The sequence below is a fragment of the Brassica rapa genome, chromosome A04 (genome assembly GCF_000309985.2).
Source record: "Brassica rapa cultivar Chiifu-401-42 chromosome A04, CAAS_Brap_v3.01, whole genome shotgun sequence".
Taxonomy (NCBI): domain Eukaryota; kingdom Viridiplantae; phylum Streptophyta; class Magnoliopsida; order Brassicales; family Brassicaceae; genus Brassica; species Brassica rapa.
The window spans coordinates 4,673,311-4,692,914 of record NC_024798.2 but is presented as its reverse complement, the minus strand read 5'-3'; the positions used below and the strand labels follow the sequence as shown (position 1 = coordinate 4,692,914).

Sequence of the window (19,604 nt, the reverse complement as noted above, 5' to 3'; positions counted from 1 at the left end):
TTGATTCCAATTCTGCTAATTTAAGAGTGTCCCTCGGATCAGCATCAATGTTGCTAAACACTTTGTTATTCCGACTTTTCCAAATATACCATATTATCCACGCAAACTGATGATCCTCCATTTTTGGATTAACTCTCCAAAAGAGATGATCCATATTGGCATAAAAAGAACTTGTAGGAAAGAAATTCGGATTTGATGGTATCTTTGATAGCGCCCAAACTTGTCGTGCTGGGGGACATTCAAAGAAAACATGGTTAATTGATTCTTCCTGATCTCCACACCGTACACAACAAGTGTCTCCATGTATACCTCTTGCCTTTAAATTTTTCATCACCGCTATACATCCTGAAATTAATTGCCATAAAAAATGCTTTATCTTTGGAGGACACTTTATTTTCCAGCAATAGGCTTTAAGTATATCCACTGTTGGTCCATAAAATTCCGGTGGTTTTTCCTTGTCTGGATAGACTCTTTCCACTTGATACCCAGATTGTACAGTATATTTGCCGTTGTTAGTGAAGTGCCAACCATTCCTATCTGATATCTGATTCCTACTTAAAGGAATACTTTCAATAATTTTGACATCATCAGGGTCCACCAAAGTCCTAATTACCGATAAGTTCCATGTTCGGGATTCCACATTAATGAGAGAATCCACAGTAAGATCCGGGTAACAGTGAAGAGGGTTTTTGTTTGCTGGTCTCGGGCGAGTGGATGAGATCCAAGGGTCGTTCCACACAGAAATAGTTGACCATGTTCCCACCCTTTTAATTAGTCCTTTACAAACCAAAGATCTAGCAGAAGTAATACTCCTCCAGCCATATGACGGGGAGTATGATCGAATCGGTTCAAGAGGTGAAGCATTCCTGTAATACCGTCCTTTAAAGACTCGAGAAAAAAGAGTATTCGGTTTCTCGATCAGCCGCCACAATTGCTTTCCAAGCATCGCCGTATTAAAGTCTGTGAGGTCTTTAAACCCTAATCCACCATTATCTTTAGGAACACATAATTTATCCCATGATTTCCAGTGCATACCTCTTGTACTTCCACCTCGGCTCCACCAAAATTGAGCTACTGCGCTCGTCAGCTTTTTTACCGTAGCTTTTGGTAACCTATAAACAGACATCACATGGTTTGGTAAAGCCGTAACCACTGATTTTATAATCACCTCTTTTCCCCCTCTAGTAAAAAATCTAAACGTCCATCCATTAACTCTGTTATTTAACCTGTCTTGTACGAAACCAAATACTTGTACTTTAGATCCTCCCAGACTTTCCGGCAATCCCAAATAAGATCCCATTCCTCCTAAATTTTGAATTCCTAAAACATCCCTCAATTCTTGATGACTAGATTCTTCAATCTTATGCCCAAATTGAATTGAAGATTTCTGAAAGTTAATTTGTTGTCCTGAGACAATCTCATATTCCTTTAGAATCCTGAGAATAGTTTGACATTCTTCTTTTTTTGCCTGACAAAAGAAAAGACTATCATCCACAAACAACAGATGAGATATTGCCGGACAAGCTCTTGCTACCTTCATACCCGTTAATTGTTTTAGTCTCTCTGCCTTCTTTATATTCACTATTAAAGCCTCAGTACACATAATAAATAGGTAAGGGGATAAAGGATCTCCTTGACGTAATCCACGCTGAGGAATTATCAGTCCTCTTGGCTGGCCATTAAGAAGTACCCTATATTGAACCGAAGATATACACTCCCGCATTAATTTGATCCAATGAGGGTCAAAACCCATTTTGTGAAGAAGAGCCTCAATAAAATTCCATTCTATCCGGTCATACGCTTTACTCATATCCGTTTTGATCGCCATAAATTTATTTTGACAAGATTTATTAGCTCTCAGACCATGGAACATTTCCTGCGCAATGAGGATATTATCCGAAATTAACCTCCCTGCCACAAAAGCCGATTGTGTTTCCGATATGAGTCGTGGAAGACAAATTTTCAGTCTTTGACACAAGACTTTCGAAATAATCTTGTAACCAACATTACACAAACTTATCGGCCTTAATTCCGTCATCCTTGTTGGTCTTTCCGTCTTCGGTATCATACAAATGTTAGTTATATTTAACCGAGGATCTAGATCACCTGAGACCAAAAAATTGTTCACCATTTCGACCACATCCTTCTTGATAATATGCCAGGAATGCTGGAAGAAAAGAGCTGTCATTCCATCCGGACCTGGTGCTTTCTCCGGGTGCATCATAAATAGAGCTTGTCGCACCTCCTCCTCAGTTGCTATTCTCAGTAATAATTGATTCATTTGAGGAGAAATGGATGGTACGACCTCTTCCAGAAAACCATCAAACTCCGTTGGAGAAGTAGTCCTAAACAGTCCATCAAAATAACCGACCGCCACTTTCTCAATCCCATTCTCGTCTGCAACCCAGTTTCCCACCTCATCATGAAGTCCTACTATTTTATTACGAACGCGACGTTGTTTTGTTAAAGCATGATAGAATTTTGTATTAAGATCTCCTGACGAATACCACATATTCCTACTTTTCTGATGCCAATATTCCTCCTCATCTTTATAAGCCTCCTGAAGTTTCCTAGAGACCTCAAGAATATCTTCTTGTGATCTATTATTATCCGTTTGTACTTCTTCCAACACCTGTTGAAGATCTTTAATTTTATCCTTCCCATAAGGTGGATTGTCTTTCCGCCATGAAGATATCTCATGTCGGCAATTACTAATTTTTGTAACAAAATCCTCAACCTGTCCTCTCTGGTTTCCTGTCCATCCTGACATAATTGATTCCATAAGACCCTCTTGACCAATCCACCGCTTATCGAACCTGAATTGTCCCCCCTTCCTTCTTTGTATTTTATCATCGAGAAAAGCCACTACAGGACGGTGATCAGAACCCACCAACCTCAAATATTGCGTATAAGAACATGGGAAGAGTGTATGCCATTCCTCATTTGCCAGAGCACGATCCAATCGACATCGTACCGTTACTGCTCCTTTACCTTTACCTCTCCGTCCTTGCCAGGACATAGTATTTCCACGTGCCGGAAATTCTAATAATCCACTATTCCGTATCATATTATTGAAAGATATAAAAGAAGTCGCACATCTCACGGCACCCCCATCCTTTTCATGATTCCCAGTGATTTCATTTAAATCTCCTATAATAAACCAAGGTTCCGATCTTGATAAACCATACCGGGTCAATCTTTCCCAAACTTCATCTCTTAATTTTTGAACCGGTTCCCCATAGACAAAGGTAAGGAAAACTTGTTTCCCGTTGGCCACCGCTTCGATATCAATCATTCTATTACTAGAATATAGAATTTTAACTTGATATTCATTATTATAAAATACCGCCAACCCCCAACTCCTTCCAGAAGGATCCACAGTGACCAGACTATCATACCCAAAGTGAGATTGAAATCTTTGTACAAAATCAAAATCCTGTTTCGTTTCTGATAAGAATAGAAAGTCTGGTCGATGTTGATGCCATATCTCTCGAAGATAACTTATGGTCCAATGACTCCCGAGTCCTCTGCAATTCCAACTTAATATTTTCATATATTAAAATGATTTGGTTGCTCTTTTGAGCATGAAAAATCAGGTTTAAAGACACCCATTAAAGTAACCATCTGAAACACCATCTTACTCCCCGTAAGACCATCATCCTGATAGGAACCATTATAAATATCCTTTCTCAATATTCTCCAAAATAGAATCCAAAACGGAAGTACCAATATGTCCGAGAAGATAGCCCTCTTTAAGTAATATCCAAATAACTGAAAATTCCAAAAACCACAAACATAACGAGAAAAATGAATAACTTCATCATGTAAATAATTTGACCAGCCATCTTGTAGTGCCTTGCACAGAAACAATATTATAATCAGCGAGCTAAAAAGAACCATAAACCCCGTTATTCCATTAAAAAAATTCATGTTCCACCATTCCTTATAGAGGCAATCTGGAGAATTATAGGAAATAAGAACCATATACAATCGTTTTATTACGTTTACATGCATCTCTACAACTCTAGTTCCCATAAGGTTCCACAAACTCTAATCATACTGCATCCAAATGATAGCAAAATAAAACAAAGGTGGAAACTTTTTACTATTTAAAACCGTCTGATCATTCAATAAATCCCATCCGTGTTGTAGATCAGACCCTTCTTTGGGTCCTATGTTTGACTCCATTAAGCACCGTACAGGACCCAGCAAAGGATAACCATGAACCTCCACTGAGTTTCGTGTTATAACTCTCCCAGTTCTTCTCCAAGTCGTTAAGGACCTCCTACATTGTGCACCATAACTCTCCCCTTCTTGCCACTTACTTGAAAAACACCACCCTGCATCCAAATACATAGCCAACAACACACAGTATACAAATTCTGTCTCACTCAACCCGTTTCCAGCGAACCACAACATGTTGAGGACCACACCAACAGTATCCAAGTGGGTCATCACCAACACCAACATCCATACATTTCCATATTTCCACATCACCATAAGGTAGCCATTCTCACAATGCCATAAGATAGGACGGAAGCACGATGAACACCAGAAAATTTTTTTATTCCAAAACATAACAAGAATCCAAAGAAAAACCCCAAATACGACTTTCCTTATAACCGTAAAACCAAAAAATATCCCAATACTCAAAGAGCTTATTCGAATAAATAAAAACACCCGCCCACAAACCATATCCTTCTTGCTTAATGTTACAAAAAAGGCGTGATCCATAAAACTTAGAATTTAAGATTAACCAGCTTCGGGTTTGAAGGACCCTTGCTCTCCGGTGGTTTGCTGCTATCTCCCTGACGAGGCCCCATTTTTGCCGCAGCCCTTTTGCGTGGAGACAACAGTGCACTTGCCAATCTCATCTTGGTGCTCCCTGCAGTACTAATTGAAGGCTTGTAAAGCCTCTTGCGGTTTCCCTGCTTCGTCGCTCCCACTTCTGGTCCCGTGCCCTTCTCCCCATCAGCTTCCCCATTCACCATCTTCTCTTCCTCCAGCGCGTGCTCACTCAGTACCTGAGCTCGTGAAGCTTGCTCAGCTTCCTCCTCCGAGAGTGTCTGAAACTCCTCTTCTTCCTCCATATCATCACCATTCTCCAGAAGAGTAGCATTAATTGCCTCTATCTCCATTTCTAGATCCTCTTCAGTATAATCCCGCTTCTCAACCATTCCATTGATCATGTTCAAGCCCCTCTCCTCATCAGTAGTTCCCACTATCACCTCTGTCCCCTCCGCTTGCGTCTTAGCTAGCTCCATTTGAAATTCTCGGGAAGGCAACCTCGTATCTTCCTCACCATTGTTATTTATCTCCCCCTCCTCTCTATCTTCCTTAGGTGGCCCCCTCTGCTCCTGGACTGTTCCAGACTGCCCCGAGGAAATTCCAGTCCGAGTTTCTTGGACTCCAAATCCCAATTCCGAGTTATCATTTCTCGCGTCGTCTCGACCAGGCTTGTACCTCGAGCCCTCACCATCTCCCCTGTAGTTTCCTTGATTGTTGTAAGGTCTCCTATGTCCCTTCTCCGCCACCTTAACCCATTTGGAATCTTGTACGTCAGCCATTTTCCCCTTGCCCTTCCCGTAATACTCCCTTTCTTCTCTTTCTTTATTCTGTTGTCCCATGTTACCGTTAATAACTACACCCTTGTAGCTCCTAGCTCGCTCATCATGCTTCGCCTCATCAAACCATCCTCCATTCCCTTCTCTGATTTCCCTTTATCGCTCCGGACTCGTTTTTGGAGCCTTTGGGCAAACCTCCTCCTTATGGCATAGGCAAGCGCAGAGTTTGCAATAGCCAAACAGCTTCTCGTAGCATAGTGAAACCGCCACTTCCTCCTCTTCATAGAACTCTCCACCTTTAAAATCGATGCTTGTTTCGAAACACAGTTCCTTGAAAGCATCAATCACTACCTGAACCCGATTCTGATCCAAGTCCACTGCCACCGTTCTTCCCAAAGCACCACCAATACTTTCAAAAGTAGGGACCGTTCTGAACTCCAGCGGTAGACCAATGACGCGGACCCAGAACATGATCTCTGATGGGAAAGCCTTAGATTGTTTTGGTTGCCATTTTGCCAAAGCTAGCATCCAATAGTCAAAGTGGAACGGTTTCTGCTTCAGTACCCCTTCGAGCTCCTCCTCAGTCTTAAAATCAAACTGAAATTTTCCAAATCCCAAATCCATACCAGTAACTCTTTCCTCCAATTTCCATATCTTCGGGAGATTAGTGAACAGTGCCTTCATCTGCTGCTCTGCTGGATTCATACACCTTCCAATCAGGGTTTTGGAATATGTCTTGATCAAGGCCGAGTTGTCGAAATGGGCCACTGAGATCTTCAGTTTCTTGCGCATACCCTCGCCATTCTTCAGTACCTCATTGTTATTCAAGAGTTGACTCTGTGTCATGATAACAGAAAAAAGGATCAGCTTTTGATCGCTGTTATAGTCAAATGATGAAAGAGTGATGGAGCAAATATGTGCTTCAAGTAAACTCTTATATTGACCCCTATTGGCCGTGATTTCCTGCAAAAGATCTTTCCCCATAAACCCATATCTCTGCAAATTGATACTTTCTGATCTCCAATCCAAAAAATCCCATAACATCCATGCCCCCCACACACCAAATCCTTGAAAATGTCGTGATATCCCCACAATAATTAATGAAAAGATAGAAAAAGCTCCAATCATTTCAGATCTAAGATATTGGAGAAGATCAGAAACCAAAAGACTACCTTTATTGTTCCACGATTCCATATTGATACCGAACGGATACCCAATCCAATCCATCGAAATCTTGCTTTTCCATAACCTCACCCAAATATCCTTATTGAACCCCAAAATTATCCCCAAGTGATCCGATTGAAATCCTCGTTTCTGGCTATCAGAAGCGTGTTCCTGAATCCCCGTGACGACCTAATCTCGTAAGCAAAGACCCGGATCCCATCGTCGGAAAACCATCGAAACCTATATCGTCATTCTTGTCGCGAGAGAGAATTAAAATTATTTGGTTAGATAAGTTGTCAACTCTTTACATAATAGAATAGGAATATAACTTATACATAAATGATATTTTTTTTTTAATGGTTACATCCAAATATATTATAGGCTATCTCGTATACATAAATGATATTTTCTAATAGTTACATCCAAATATATTATAAACGATTTTGTAATCCTCCAAGATCTCCTAATACCCTCCCACAAACTTATATATGATAACACGTATGAGAGTGGACAATCATCAAATCATTTTCATGGTGTTTATACCTCATCATAAGGCTATCAGTAGTATTTATACCTCGCCAAAGTTATCAATATCGTTTATACCTCACCATGGTCATCGCAATAAAATATACCGTAGTAGTTGTGTATCTTCATCGTCTCATGCTACAAAGTAAACTGAACGAACATTTCTGATCCATGCTCAAAGTCCACAGCAACATCATCAAAACATCACTCCACTGGATCCGTATATACCCGCTGGAGTCGTCACATTCGTGACTACATCGAAGTTGTAATTGATAAATAGCCACATGAAGATTGAATAAGAAAATATTACACAAGTGAACATGAACGGATCCATCAATGGTCCATGCTCATAATCCATAATAATATTATCAATCACTGACTTTGTAGTATGAGGCCACGTCTTTTTTTGTAGAAGCAAAATAACCATTTTTTTTCTTTGATAATCTTGGTATGATTCCAAAGGCTTTTGAGGCCCAAGAACTAATCACCAAGAGACCTACAGAAATCCGGGTTTTTTTGCCAATTAAAGCGTCTATAGGTGGCCAAGAGAAATCGAACCCATGGCGGAAACTCCAACTATAGTAGCAAAATAACCATAAGAAAATAAATCAAAGAAAAAGAAGCCTTTTTCAAAAAACAAAAATTCAAAGAAAAGAAAACATAATTGTAATAATCAAAACTCGTCACGAAGTGAAAGTAGTAAATAAGAACTACACATTGGAAGAAAATATTACGTAATGAAAACCATTTTTTTAAAGAAAAAATAATAACAATACCGGTCCGGTAGTAATTAGATCTATGGATTTGATACCATGATAAGTTTGAAGAAAACTCGTAAAATATTTTTTCTCATTTTATTAATGTAACCAATAGACTTATTTATACAAATACATTACTTGTCTATCAAACTCTTACATAATAAAATAGGAAATATAATTTATACATAAATGATATTTTTTCTAGTAGTTACATCCAAATATATTATAGGCGATTTCGTAATCTCCTAAGATCAGCTCCTAATTTATCAAAACATTAAAAAGCAAACCAAACCATCTGGCCCATCACAGATATATATATGTATCATTCACTTTCGTTCCTTTCGTAAGAGTGCGTAGCTTTTGGACCATATATTCCATTTTTAAAACGAGAGGCAAGAGGAAACGAAGGTGTTTTGAAACAAGAAAAATAATAAAAGAAAGCGCACAAGCTAGTCTCCTGGACCTTGGTGGGGATAGTCTTTGATTGTATATGCTACCAACACGACCAATCATTTTCATGCGCATAACAGCATGATTAATCCAAACTCTTAATTTGGAGATATTAATTCATGATTTGATATTTTTTTGTTTTTTTTGTTTTTACACTTTTCGGCTAAGAGTCAGCTCTTATATCTCTTATTTAATAGATGGTTCTTGGTTTTTCTTAATTAAAAGCTAAAAAACGGTTTTTAGTCGAAGCTAAGAACCTCACCATAAGAACACGGATTAATCATGTTCTAATGAAATAAGTTTCAGATCAGTAACAGGAACACAAATCAAAATATAAGAACATAACGTATTCGAGAACAAGAAAGAAAAAAAAACAAGAAAACAAGATATATTTATTCATAAAAGCAGAACTGTGAATTCAATTATTTTATAACTGCAACATAACAGAAGAAAAGTTTGATTCTCGTACCAATAATAAACATGCCAGGCCATGCATTAATATCTTAACTTGATTGCACATTAACACTATATGTATACGCACACAAAGCTAAAATTGTAGATGCCTATCAATCTTTCAAGAATTTATAACCAAAAAAACAGTGATTAAGGAATGATGTAAATCAATGAACAAAAAGAAATGATTCTCTATGATTGTCTTAGCATTGTTACCAAAAAAAAAAAAAAATGATTCCGCGTATGGATTATTCAAACATGAGATTATTGCAGTAATTGGTACAAGGAGCTTTACCTATCTATTATACTCCTACTTTGATGAAAACATCTCTCTCTCACACACACATGAAGCATGCCATTGCATAGAAAGAAGAGAAAAATGCACCACCATTCAACTTGCCTTGGAATCTTCAATAAGATTTATACACTTTGGTAAGAGAATCATATAAGCTATATTCCCACTATAGATATGTATGTCCCGAAAGACTAATGAAATAGTAAATAAATTTATCTTTTCGTATGAGGGAAAATTGAAGAATAACTTTCATACAATATCCTCACAAGAAACAAGAAATCTTCCTTACATTCCCCAATCATCTTTTCTGCAGCTTTTTACGTGTTTTTATGTAAGCATTCACCTGAAAGCCACTATTCACTGCAACAAGTACCATTGCACTCACTTCCTCTGGCCAATGCTTCTATAAAAGAAGCTAAAGTATCACTTAACCATGCATATGTGTATAAATTCAAAATGAGGAAAACACAAATATGTTTTGCCATAAAACAAAAAGAGCAATGATCCATCAATCATTATTAAGGAAAAGTATGTGAACGTTTAGAAATCAAACACGATTCTTTGTTTTTAGGTGACAAAATAATATAAGTATGCTTAAGGGTTTTACTTGAGCAAGCAGAAGAATATAACGGGCGAAGGCCCCTAAAATATTTTGCTTATAGAGTTTTCTCTTTTATCAAATAAACAAAAAATCAGAGTTTTGAGGTATTATAAATATAAAGATTAAAATTTTATAATTTATTTATTCACAAAACTGATAAAAATAATATTAAAAGGACAGTAGGTCTCACTTAGTTTTATTTGCAGTGTTTTAGTCTTTCTTTTATTGATTCAACCTAGAACTTACACAACATATATATGTATCTGTAATATAAGAGGACACGAAATTAATTTGAACGTTAAGGCTCAAGTCACCATTCACAAGAGAGCTTCTATTTCTTTCATTAAATCATGAATGCTACTAGGACTATATATTTTAACGTTGCTTACCTAATATGCACAGACCATTACCAAGGGAATACATCATTTCATTTCCAAAGACCCCCTTTGTTCAAATTTTCGGGGTTTCAATGACGTTTAAATTTATGCAGAAGTTGATAAATGCTTAGTTACAGAGGACTTGTGGGACCAAAATAGAAAAGTTGTGAGAATAAACACAAACTCATCAACTGTTTCTTCCAGATTTAAGACAGACAAAAGGAAGGAAATGGGGTTTTGTTTATTAGCTTAGACCCAAAAGAGATCCAAAGGGAGACCAACATCATTTGAATGCAAAAGTGTTTCTGACTGATGAGAGCAAAGGAATATAGATAGTTGCTTCAGGCACACCCAATCAATTATTTTCTCCTTTAATAAAAATTAGAAAACTTTGTTTGCCCTAACAAAAAGATTTCAAACTCTACCACCCAAAAAATCTATTTGCATAAACCAGTCCTTTCGAGAAAGTGTATGACCACAACAGTCAAATGTGTTTGCTTTGACAAGGATCAGACCCCATATGCTAAAGCACTTGCGTTTACGAGAAGAACAGAATGTGAAATCAACCCGTCGCTCTAGCCCACATGCTAAAGATTTAGGTAGCCAATGTAGCCACCAGCTTTTGATAAGTTTGGCCTTTTACAAAAACAACGTAGAATGTTTTGAATCAAATTTTAAAAATTACTTACTGAGTAATTTGCTTCTTTTACGTTAAACTGAAACAGGCGGCATGTAGTTGTTGCACCAAAGTTAAAAAAAAAAAAAACAAATTATAAACCGACAATTAGAGCTTCATACGTGATTAATGCCTAGTTAGATGCTTAGGCGGTGGTTTAGAAAATGGTTTTGTTTATGACCGATTTGCAGTGTGTAAAACAATTTTTAGAACACTATGCAGAACAAAACCTATACAAATTCACCAACTTAGCTATTTTCCATGATGCTGGCCGTGTTTATTAGGGGGGGAGGTGGGGATGTTGAGAAGAAAGGGAAATTATGAGTAAGACCCATAAGACATACAAAGTTGAGACGAACATCATTTAAATGCAAAAGTGTTTTGAACCAAAGAAAGAAAAGGAAAATAGATAGTTTCTTCTGGCACACCCAATGAAACTAATTTTGTTTGCCCCAACAAAAGCATTCAACCTCAGTCACACAAAAAGTCGCTAGCGTAAGCCAATCCTTTAAAGAAAGTGTATGACCAGGATAGTCAAAATGTGAATATGCTTTAGCCAGGACCAGACCCTAGATGATTTTAAAGGACCAATGTTCGAGAGAAAAAATACATCCTAAATTCGACCAGTCTCTCCATCCCGCTTGATAAAGCTTTGAGTTAATGTTTTTTGACTAAAACTTTGAGCTAATGTTACATCAACTTTTGAAGAAATTAGCCTTAATACAAAACGTTTTGCATCAATTTTTTATAGAAAAACTAAGGTATTGCTTGTCTTAAGTTAGATTGAAACTAATTGGAATTTTGCATGATTTAAAAAGTCATACGTGTTTTGCATGACTTTTACGGTTTTACCAGTGGTTTTAGAAGAGCATCAAGAATCTTTTTAACAGTTTCAAAAATAAACAGTCTTATCACCAAATCAAGTATAAATGGGATTATCTACTCAAAAGGGGTTCCCAATTTGTTATTTTTAATAAAGATTTCTAAGCATTCAAGATAAGCATCTTTATTCTCCTGGGTGTGACCATGTGGGGAAAAACAACCAAAGAGAGAGAAAGATCAATGAGGAATTAGTTTAATTAAGGCATAATTCTCCTTAAGACGGCCTAACTTTAAGAAATAATAAAGAGAAACTTTATAAGATTAAAGAAGGAATGGAGAAAAGTTGTCCTAATTTTGACATGACAGCCTTGTTAATATAATATTATGAACTTTATGCACAACATGTTTTCTTTATTCACAAAAGAATTTTTGGCCTCGCTAGAACTTGAGTCTAAAAGTAAGGTTCATTTTGGTTCAAATATATTTTGAGTCTTGCTTGAGAATCTAAGGCGGTGCCGCGGCCGCATATATTCCTCATCACTTGTTCCTTAGATTTTTATAGAGTTTAAGCTAGCAGAGCACATAGGATTTAAATGTCAATCTATAATGTCTTCTTTTTTTGTGAATCTATAATGTCAACGAAATAGCGAGCATATGCTATAATGCAGTGAACATTTGTAATGGATGCTTGTGCTCGGCATCCCTCTCTCTTCTCTCTCTTTTCTTCCAAATCCTCTGAAACAAAACCCTAATCCGTCTTGCCTCCGGCGGCGGTGGTTCCTTTGACCATCGTCGGGAGCTAACTTATTCTCTCTTTTCTTTGTTTACGTCTTGTTGAAGCTCTGGTTTTAAACGCCTCCTCAAATCACTTTTCTAGTCGTGATAAATCCACTGGTTTGGCTTGTGTGGTGGAAACACTGGTGTGACGACGACGTTCGGAGTGAAGGAATGTCAACGGAGTCGGCTTGTGGGTGGTCGGTGCCGTCTCTCACAGGAAATCTTTCAATAGATCTGTCGGTACCAAGACTGTGGAGAAGAGAGGGCTTGAACCGGCATCAATCCTCTCTAATGCTTGCTCAGATCGATGGAGTGTTCTGCCTTTTTTTTTCGAAGCTAGGGTTCCGGCCAGAAGTTTGTCGGGCGCGTAGAGTCCAGATGAGGTTATTGTCCGGCGGTTCTTCATTGTATCATCATTGCGGTGAGGTATCTGCTTCTTGGCTTGGATTTAACCTCAGTTTCTTGGTCCCATCCGGATCCGCCTTGCTCATGTGAAATCATGTGGCTGGTTCTCAGTCGTGGGTACGTGTGGGAAGCTTCTTCTTTCGGTGTTGTCGGCCGCGTTTTGGAGGTTTCAGTGGCAGCGCGTGAAGGGTCACGAGACAGCATCCGCGTCTCTTTGGTGTCTATGTCTCCTAGAGTCGGGTTCTTGATTGTGGCAACGTGTATGTCTCTCTTCTTTCCCAAAATAAATCATCATCTTGTGGTGGTGTAGCTTCTGTGTAAGCAGCCCAGTCCTTTAAGTGTGGATTGTAGTTAGTTTGGCACTTGGGCCTCTTGCTAGTTCGAAGGTCGCTTCTTCTGGAGAAGGTGTGTCCGGCAAGTCCCATTACTCTGCGTATGTGGTGGGTTAAATGGGTGTATATGGTCCCGGGGTTAGAGGGTTGGTAACAGCAATCTCCAGTTCTTCTCCTCGAACGATGGCACCGCCTGTTAGAGGACTCCTTTTCGTGCTGTCGGTGTGGTGATTTTGAATGGGTTCGATGTTCCGTGATGTGTTTCTTTGTGAAGGTATTGATGATTGGGTTTTTCGAAAGTTGTAGGTTTTACCCGTTGCATAAAGGTTTGAGCCGCCTTTCTCTGGGAGCTCGCGGCAACCGGGGTCTCAGTCCGCTCATACTTTCCATTGGACCATCAACGCTACGCTAACTCCGGTTCGCCTTGACGGTTTTAGTCTGTCGTAATAGAATTTGCTTATTCACTTGGTGCTCTGTTTAGTTTATATTTATGCATTTTATTACTTGTTTTTTTTTGTGTTTTTGTAAAATAATTGAAAATTTGATATAATAATAATTTAACATTTTACCAAAAAAAAAAGTGTAATGTGTTGGAAAGTCTTATCACAAGAAGCACTCCAGCTTTTCTGATATGACAACAAACGGGGCAAAAGGTTAAAAACAAACAAAGTTAGTTAAAATCAAACGTTTCTGATCTCTAAGCAATATTGTTGGACATGTGGTGTGGTGCTAGATAACATCATTCGATTGATTTGGAGGAAACCTTTCTCGACCGTTTCGCGTGTATACTATATCTTCCCTCTTCTGCGTGTCCAGGTTTGGGCTTGTTTGGTGTTGAATTCAAAACGAGATAAAAAAAAACTAAAGCCCAATTTACATATGCTTTCATGGAGCCCATAACTTGAGGGTTGGGCGCATTAATTGGTCGAGCCACTAACTATTTAAGGTTTGCTTAGTTTTGTTGCTAAGCGGGAATGCAGCGGATAGTACCCTTTTTCGCATTTTACAATAATCATAAAAACGTTGTAAACTATCTTACACCATTTTAAACCTCTAAAATCAAAAACCGGATAGCTACCGTTTATAGTTGTGGTGATTGTAGAAAAATAAATAAAATATACTTTTTAATAAAAAGAAATAAATATTTTAAAAACTGAGATAATATAAATACTATTATACACAAAATTTTATATTATAGAACTATAAACAAAAATATTTACTATAATTGGTTAGCTATTAACATATATATATATATATAACATATAAAACCCCAAAAATAATTTTTAAAACTTTTAATACTATAATTTTAAAAATAGTTCGCTTTGTGCTCACCACATGGCTGCGTATATAAATGACTCAGCTTTGCAAAGGTTTTCTAGTGCTTATTCAGTGTTTGAAGCAGGAGGCTGTTCTGATCATATGCGTTGCAAGATTCAGCTATTGCCTCAAGGTGAGAAAATTAGAAGACCATTCAAGTATGTTAATGTTATTGGGAGTTTGCCAAGTTTTCTACCAATGTTGAAGGAGTTTTGGGATGAGACGCCGAGGTTGTATCACTCTACTTCAGCTATGTTTAGGTTCTCTAAGAAATTAAAGAGTCTGAAACCACTTATACGAAATTTAGGGAGGGAGAAGCTAGGTGATCTCTCGAAAAGGGCAAAAGAGGCTCATGAGATTCTGTGTGTAAAACAGAAGCAAACGCTTTCTAATCCAAGTGAAGAGTTTGTAAAGGAAGAAGCAGAGGCTTATGAGAAATGGCTTCATGTGGCGGAGTTGGAAGAGGATCATCTGAAGCAAAAGGCTAAACTCCACTGGCTAGAGATTGGAGATCAAAATAACATAACATTTCATAACGCTGTCAGGTCGCGACAGGCTCAAAATTCTATCAGGGAGATTCGTTGTTCAGATGGGAGGACTGTCACTAGTCAAGGTGAAATTAAGGCTGAGGCAGAGAAGTTTTTCTCGGATTTTCTCAATCAGAATCCTGTAAACTATCAGGGTACTACTACATAAGAGTTGGAAAATCTGCTTGGGTTTAGATGTTCTTTGGAAGATTGTAGGAAGTTGGAGGAAGATGTCACAGAGGAGGAAATTCGAAAAGTGTTGTTTGCAATGCCTTCTAACAAATCTCCGGGACCAGATGGGTATCCTTGTGAGTTTTTTAAAACCTCTTGGCCTATTATAGCTCACGAATTCACAGTGGCAGTTCAGTCTGTTTTTAGATTTGGATTCATGCCTAAGGGGATTAACTCTACAATCCTAGCTCTGGTTCCAAAAAGGATTGACTCTATGGAGATGCGTGATTTCCGTCCTATCGCCTGTTGTAATGTGCTCTACAAGGTGATATCAAAGCTCTTAGCTAACAGACTCAAAGTGCTTCTGCCTAGAATCATCTCTGCGCACCAATCTGCGTTTGTTCAAGGTAGGCTCTTGATGGAGAATGTATTATTAGCTACTGAGTTGGTAAAAGAGTATCATAAGGAGGATATCTCTCCTCGTTGCTTGATGAAAATTGATATATCCAAGGCGTTTGATTCGGTCCAGTGGTCGTTTGTGTTGAAGAGTTTGGAAGCAATAGGAGTACCAAGGAAGTTTATACACTGGATTAAACTCTGTATATCTTCCCCTTCATTCTCAGTGCAAGTGAACGGTGAGCTAGCAGGGTATTTTCAGAGTACAAGAGGATTGAGACAAGGATGTTCTTTGTCCCCTTACCTGTTCGTGTTGTGTATGAATGTCTTATCCCATAAGATTGACAAAGCAGTGTCTGAGAAGAAGTTTAGTTTTCACCCTCGGTGTAAAGCTATAGCATTAACCCATCTCTGCTTTGCTGATGATTTAATGGTCTTTGTGGAAGGGTCTAAGAAGTCTATAGAGGGAGCTCTTTCTGTGTTTGAAGACTTTGCAAATTGGTCAGGGCTTAACATCAGTATAGAAAAATCTACTATCTTCATGGCAGGGGTTTCAACAGATGAAAGAAGTAGGATACTGAGGAACTTTCCGTTTGCAGTAGGGGAGTTACCTGTAAGGTACTTGGGCCTTCCTCTCATGACTAAGGCAATGAGGAAACAGGATTATTTACCACTAGTGGAGAAGATCAGAAGCAGAATAAACACTTGGTCATGTCGGTTTCGTTCTTATGCTGGTAGAGTGCAGTTGATCCAAGCTGTGCTTATGAGTATTATAAATTTATGGGCATCAGTGTTTAGATTGCCTAGTAAATGTATTAAAGAGGTGGAACAGCTTTGTGCTTCGTTTTTATGGACAGGACCGGAACTCAAAACCACGAGAGCCAAGGTAGCTTGGAAGGAAATTTGTAAGCTAAGGAGTGAGGGTGGTTTGGGTATAAGAGCTTTAAAAGAAGTAAATATGGTTCATGGTCTGAAGCTAATATGGAGGATGCTTTCAGGGGATTCATTATGGGGAGTTTGGATAAAGGAAAATCTACTTAAGAGAAAGAGTTTTTGGGAAGTGAAAGAGAATACTCAAGCTGGGTCCTGGATGTGGAAGAAAATGCTAAGACTCAGAGGCATTGCTAAAGGGTTTTATAAAAGGGAAATAGGGAATGGTTGTAATACGTCATTCTGGTATGACAACTGGTCTTCTAAAGGAGCTTTAATTGAGATTTTGGGGGAAGGAGGAGTTATAGATATGGGGATCAGTAAGGATGCTACTGTTAAGGAGGCAGTCAATAGAGTTAAAAGGAGAAGAAGACGTTATCGTATAGTGTTGCTTAATGCTATAGAAACGGAATTGCTAACACTGGAAGAGAAGCTGAGTGAAAATGGTGTGGATGGCAGTCTTTGGAGAGGCAAGTCAGGGTTTAAGAGGAAATTCTCAACTAAGGAAACTTGGTTGTTAGTGAGGGAAACTCATGCTCAAAACTGCTGGGAAAAAGGCATTTGGTTTTCTAAGGCTACTCCAAAATTTGCGTTCATGTCCTGGCTTGCGATGCTTGATAGACTTGCTACGATGGACAGAGTAGCACGATGGAGTCAGGGAGTGGATGTTATTTGTGTGCTTTGCCGGAGAGATGTAGAATCTCGTGATCATCTTTTCTTTGATTGTTCTTATACTTCTCAGATTTGGGAACATCTAATGAGGGGTGTGTTGCGTGATTCTTATACTACAGTTTGGTCTGAGGTGATTGATCTTCTTATGAAGACAGATTGGGATAAGAGGAGATTATTCTGTCTAAGGTATGCTTTCCAAGCTGCTATACATATGCTCTGGAGGGAACGAAACAAGATTAAGCATGGAGAGACTCCTATACCTATGGAAGTAGTGAAGAAGCTCTTAGAAAAAGGGATTAGAAACAAGCTGAGTATTCTTAGATATAAGGGGGGCAAGGGAATGGAGAATGCTCTTCAATATTGGTTTAGTACTAGAGTTTAAAATGTAAAGGAGGAAGAGATAGAGTTATATTCAACTAAGGACAACACCATGATGTAAAAAGGCTTTTTTGATGAATCAAATTTAACATTCATTCAAAAAAAAAAAATTTAAAAAATATAATTCTTATGTTTACTATAATGATATAATTTTTAATAATTTTTAATTATATAAATTTTTAATATTGTTAACTTATAATACTATAATTTTATAAATATAATTTTTATATTAAACTGATGCTGCATATAGTAGTCAGTCAGACATAAATACTCCGTAAAAGCAAATATTTCTAAAAGTTGTACCATTCATACAAATCGCTTAAAAATGCTTAAATCTGTTTATCTGATTATCTTTGGTCAATAATCTGTTTGGAAGAGAGAGATCAAAACAATTTATGTTTTTGTGATTCTTTTATAATTTTTTGTCAATATTTTTATCGTCTGAATATGATTTTTTTTTAATTTGGCTTAATTTTGATAAATGTTTATTCAAAAATTAACAGATTTTATCATTTCGATTTAAAAATAATTAAATTGTGTTGTGGAAAATTAAAATTTAAAGCATATATAAATTTATGAGAAAGTACCAACAATAATACATTCATAATACTACTTTTCATGTTTATATTAATCACTTTTACTCTCATTTTTAAAGAGGTAAAAATACATTTATAATTCTAGGGTAGGGTTTAGAGTTGAAAGGTGAGATAGGTTTTTTAGAAAATGAAATTTACGATTCTAATAAATATATAAATAAATACTTAAAAATATAAAAAAAAATTTTAAAATAGTTTAGAAAAGAAATTTTGAATAAAATCGAAAAAAATTCAAAAAAATATTTATAAAAAAATTCAAATTTGAAAAAGTATAATTCGAAAACATAAAAAAAATTATTTTTTATATTTTATATTTTACTTATTTATTTAAATAATTATTTATTTAATTAATTATATATTTTATATATATATAACAAGGATATAAAAGTCTTTTGCCTCTTAATGAAAAATATGTTTTTGAAAATATCTCTTTAGTGGTGGTGAACATAAATAGTGGTATAAACAAAGTGGTAAAAATGAAAATTCCTCTAAATTTATAAACTTTCTTATTTAATGCATCATTTTATTGCTTACTTCCAAAAAGTTTGTTTGGTGCTATTTTGAAAACTCAGCTAGGCGCAATTCTTACGTTTAGGTTGGCCTAGAGCCTAATGAAAAAAGCATGGATTAATTGCTGATTAAATATTTCGGTAATTTTATCATAAAGATATGTCTAATTATTAGTTTCTCTTAACAAAACTGAAGTGTCCTGGTGGTAGCTTCCTCCTCCAATGTATATAAGACATCATTTTTACTCTTTACTAGATGATAACCCCCACTTATGCGCAGAATGAATTTTGTATACTAATGTTTGTTTATTAAATGGTTTTAACATTTTGTAACATTGTAATCTTTATCGATAGTAACATGTTGAATACAAACGGTCTCTTAAATGTATAATCACTGTTGAATAGTTAACTTATTACAGTTCATTTTAATTATTTTTAAGACTTCACATTCACAAAAGGAAATTAAGTTTACGACTGACACAAATCACAAAAATCATATAGACAACATTAATTGTAAAATGACGAAGGAGATTAGGTTTTCTGCTTTTGATTTGTTTACTATTGACTCTTCATAAATGATTTCATTTTCCACGGCTATAAAATTGTGCTTTTGTTATTGTTTTTGTTTCACTGATATGAGTTTTGTTTCTTTGTTTAACTTATGCTCTAAATTTGTTTGAATTACATATGTGTCAATTTAAAATGATGAAAATTTGTAAAAATTATTTTTACTCCAGATACATATCTAAAAATCAAATTTTTGAAGAAAATCACCGTTAAACTTTATTCATAGATTAGTGTTCAAATCTAATATATAAAATTGTTATAGAATATAAGTGCAGACTCAAAATATAAATGTCTGTCTAATATATATTCACCAGTTCGGTCTAAAAATCATCTAATTCTAGA

General features: G+C 36.7%; 1 protein-coding gene across 2 annotated transcripts; it reads right to left on the bottom strand.

Annotated features, from left to right (window-relative positions):
- Positions 1 to 4,547: 4,547 nt before the first annotated feature.
- Positions 4,548 to 15,126, bottom strand: LOC103863459. 2 transcript variants are annotated; one of them, XM_033290041.1, is made up of 2 exons: positions 6,737 to 14,408; positions 4,548 to 6,401 (listed from the first exon to the last, which is right to left on the bottom strand). In XM_033290041.1, the coding sequence occupies exon 2, from the start codon at positions 5,625 to 5,627 to the stop codon at positions 4,740 to 4,742; it is 888 nt and encodes a 295-aa protein (XP_033145932.1). In that variant the 5' UTR covers positions 5,628 to 6,401; positions 6,737 to 14,408; the 3' UTR covers positions 4,548 to 4,739. The 2 variants fall into 2 exon arrangements, with proteins under 2 accessions (XP_033145932.1, XP_009139448.1); XM_009141200.3 differs by having other exon boundaries at positions 5,633 to 6,631; positions 6,737 to 15,126.
- Positions 15,127 to 19,604: the final 4,478 nt, after the last annotated feature.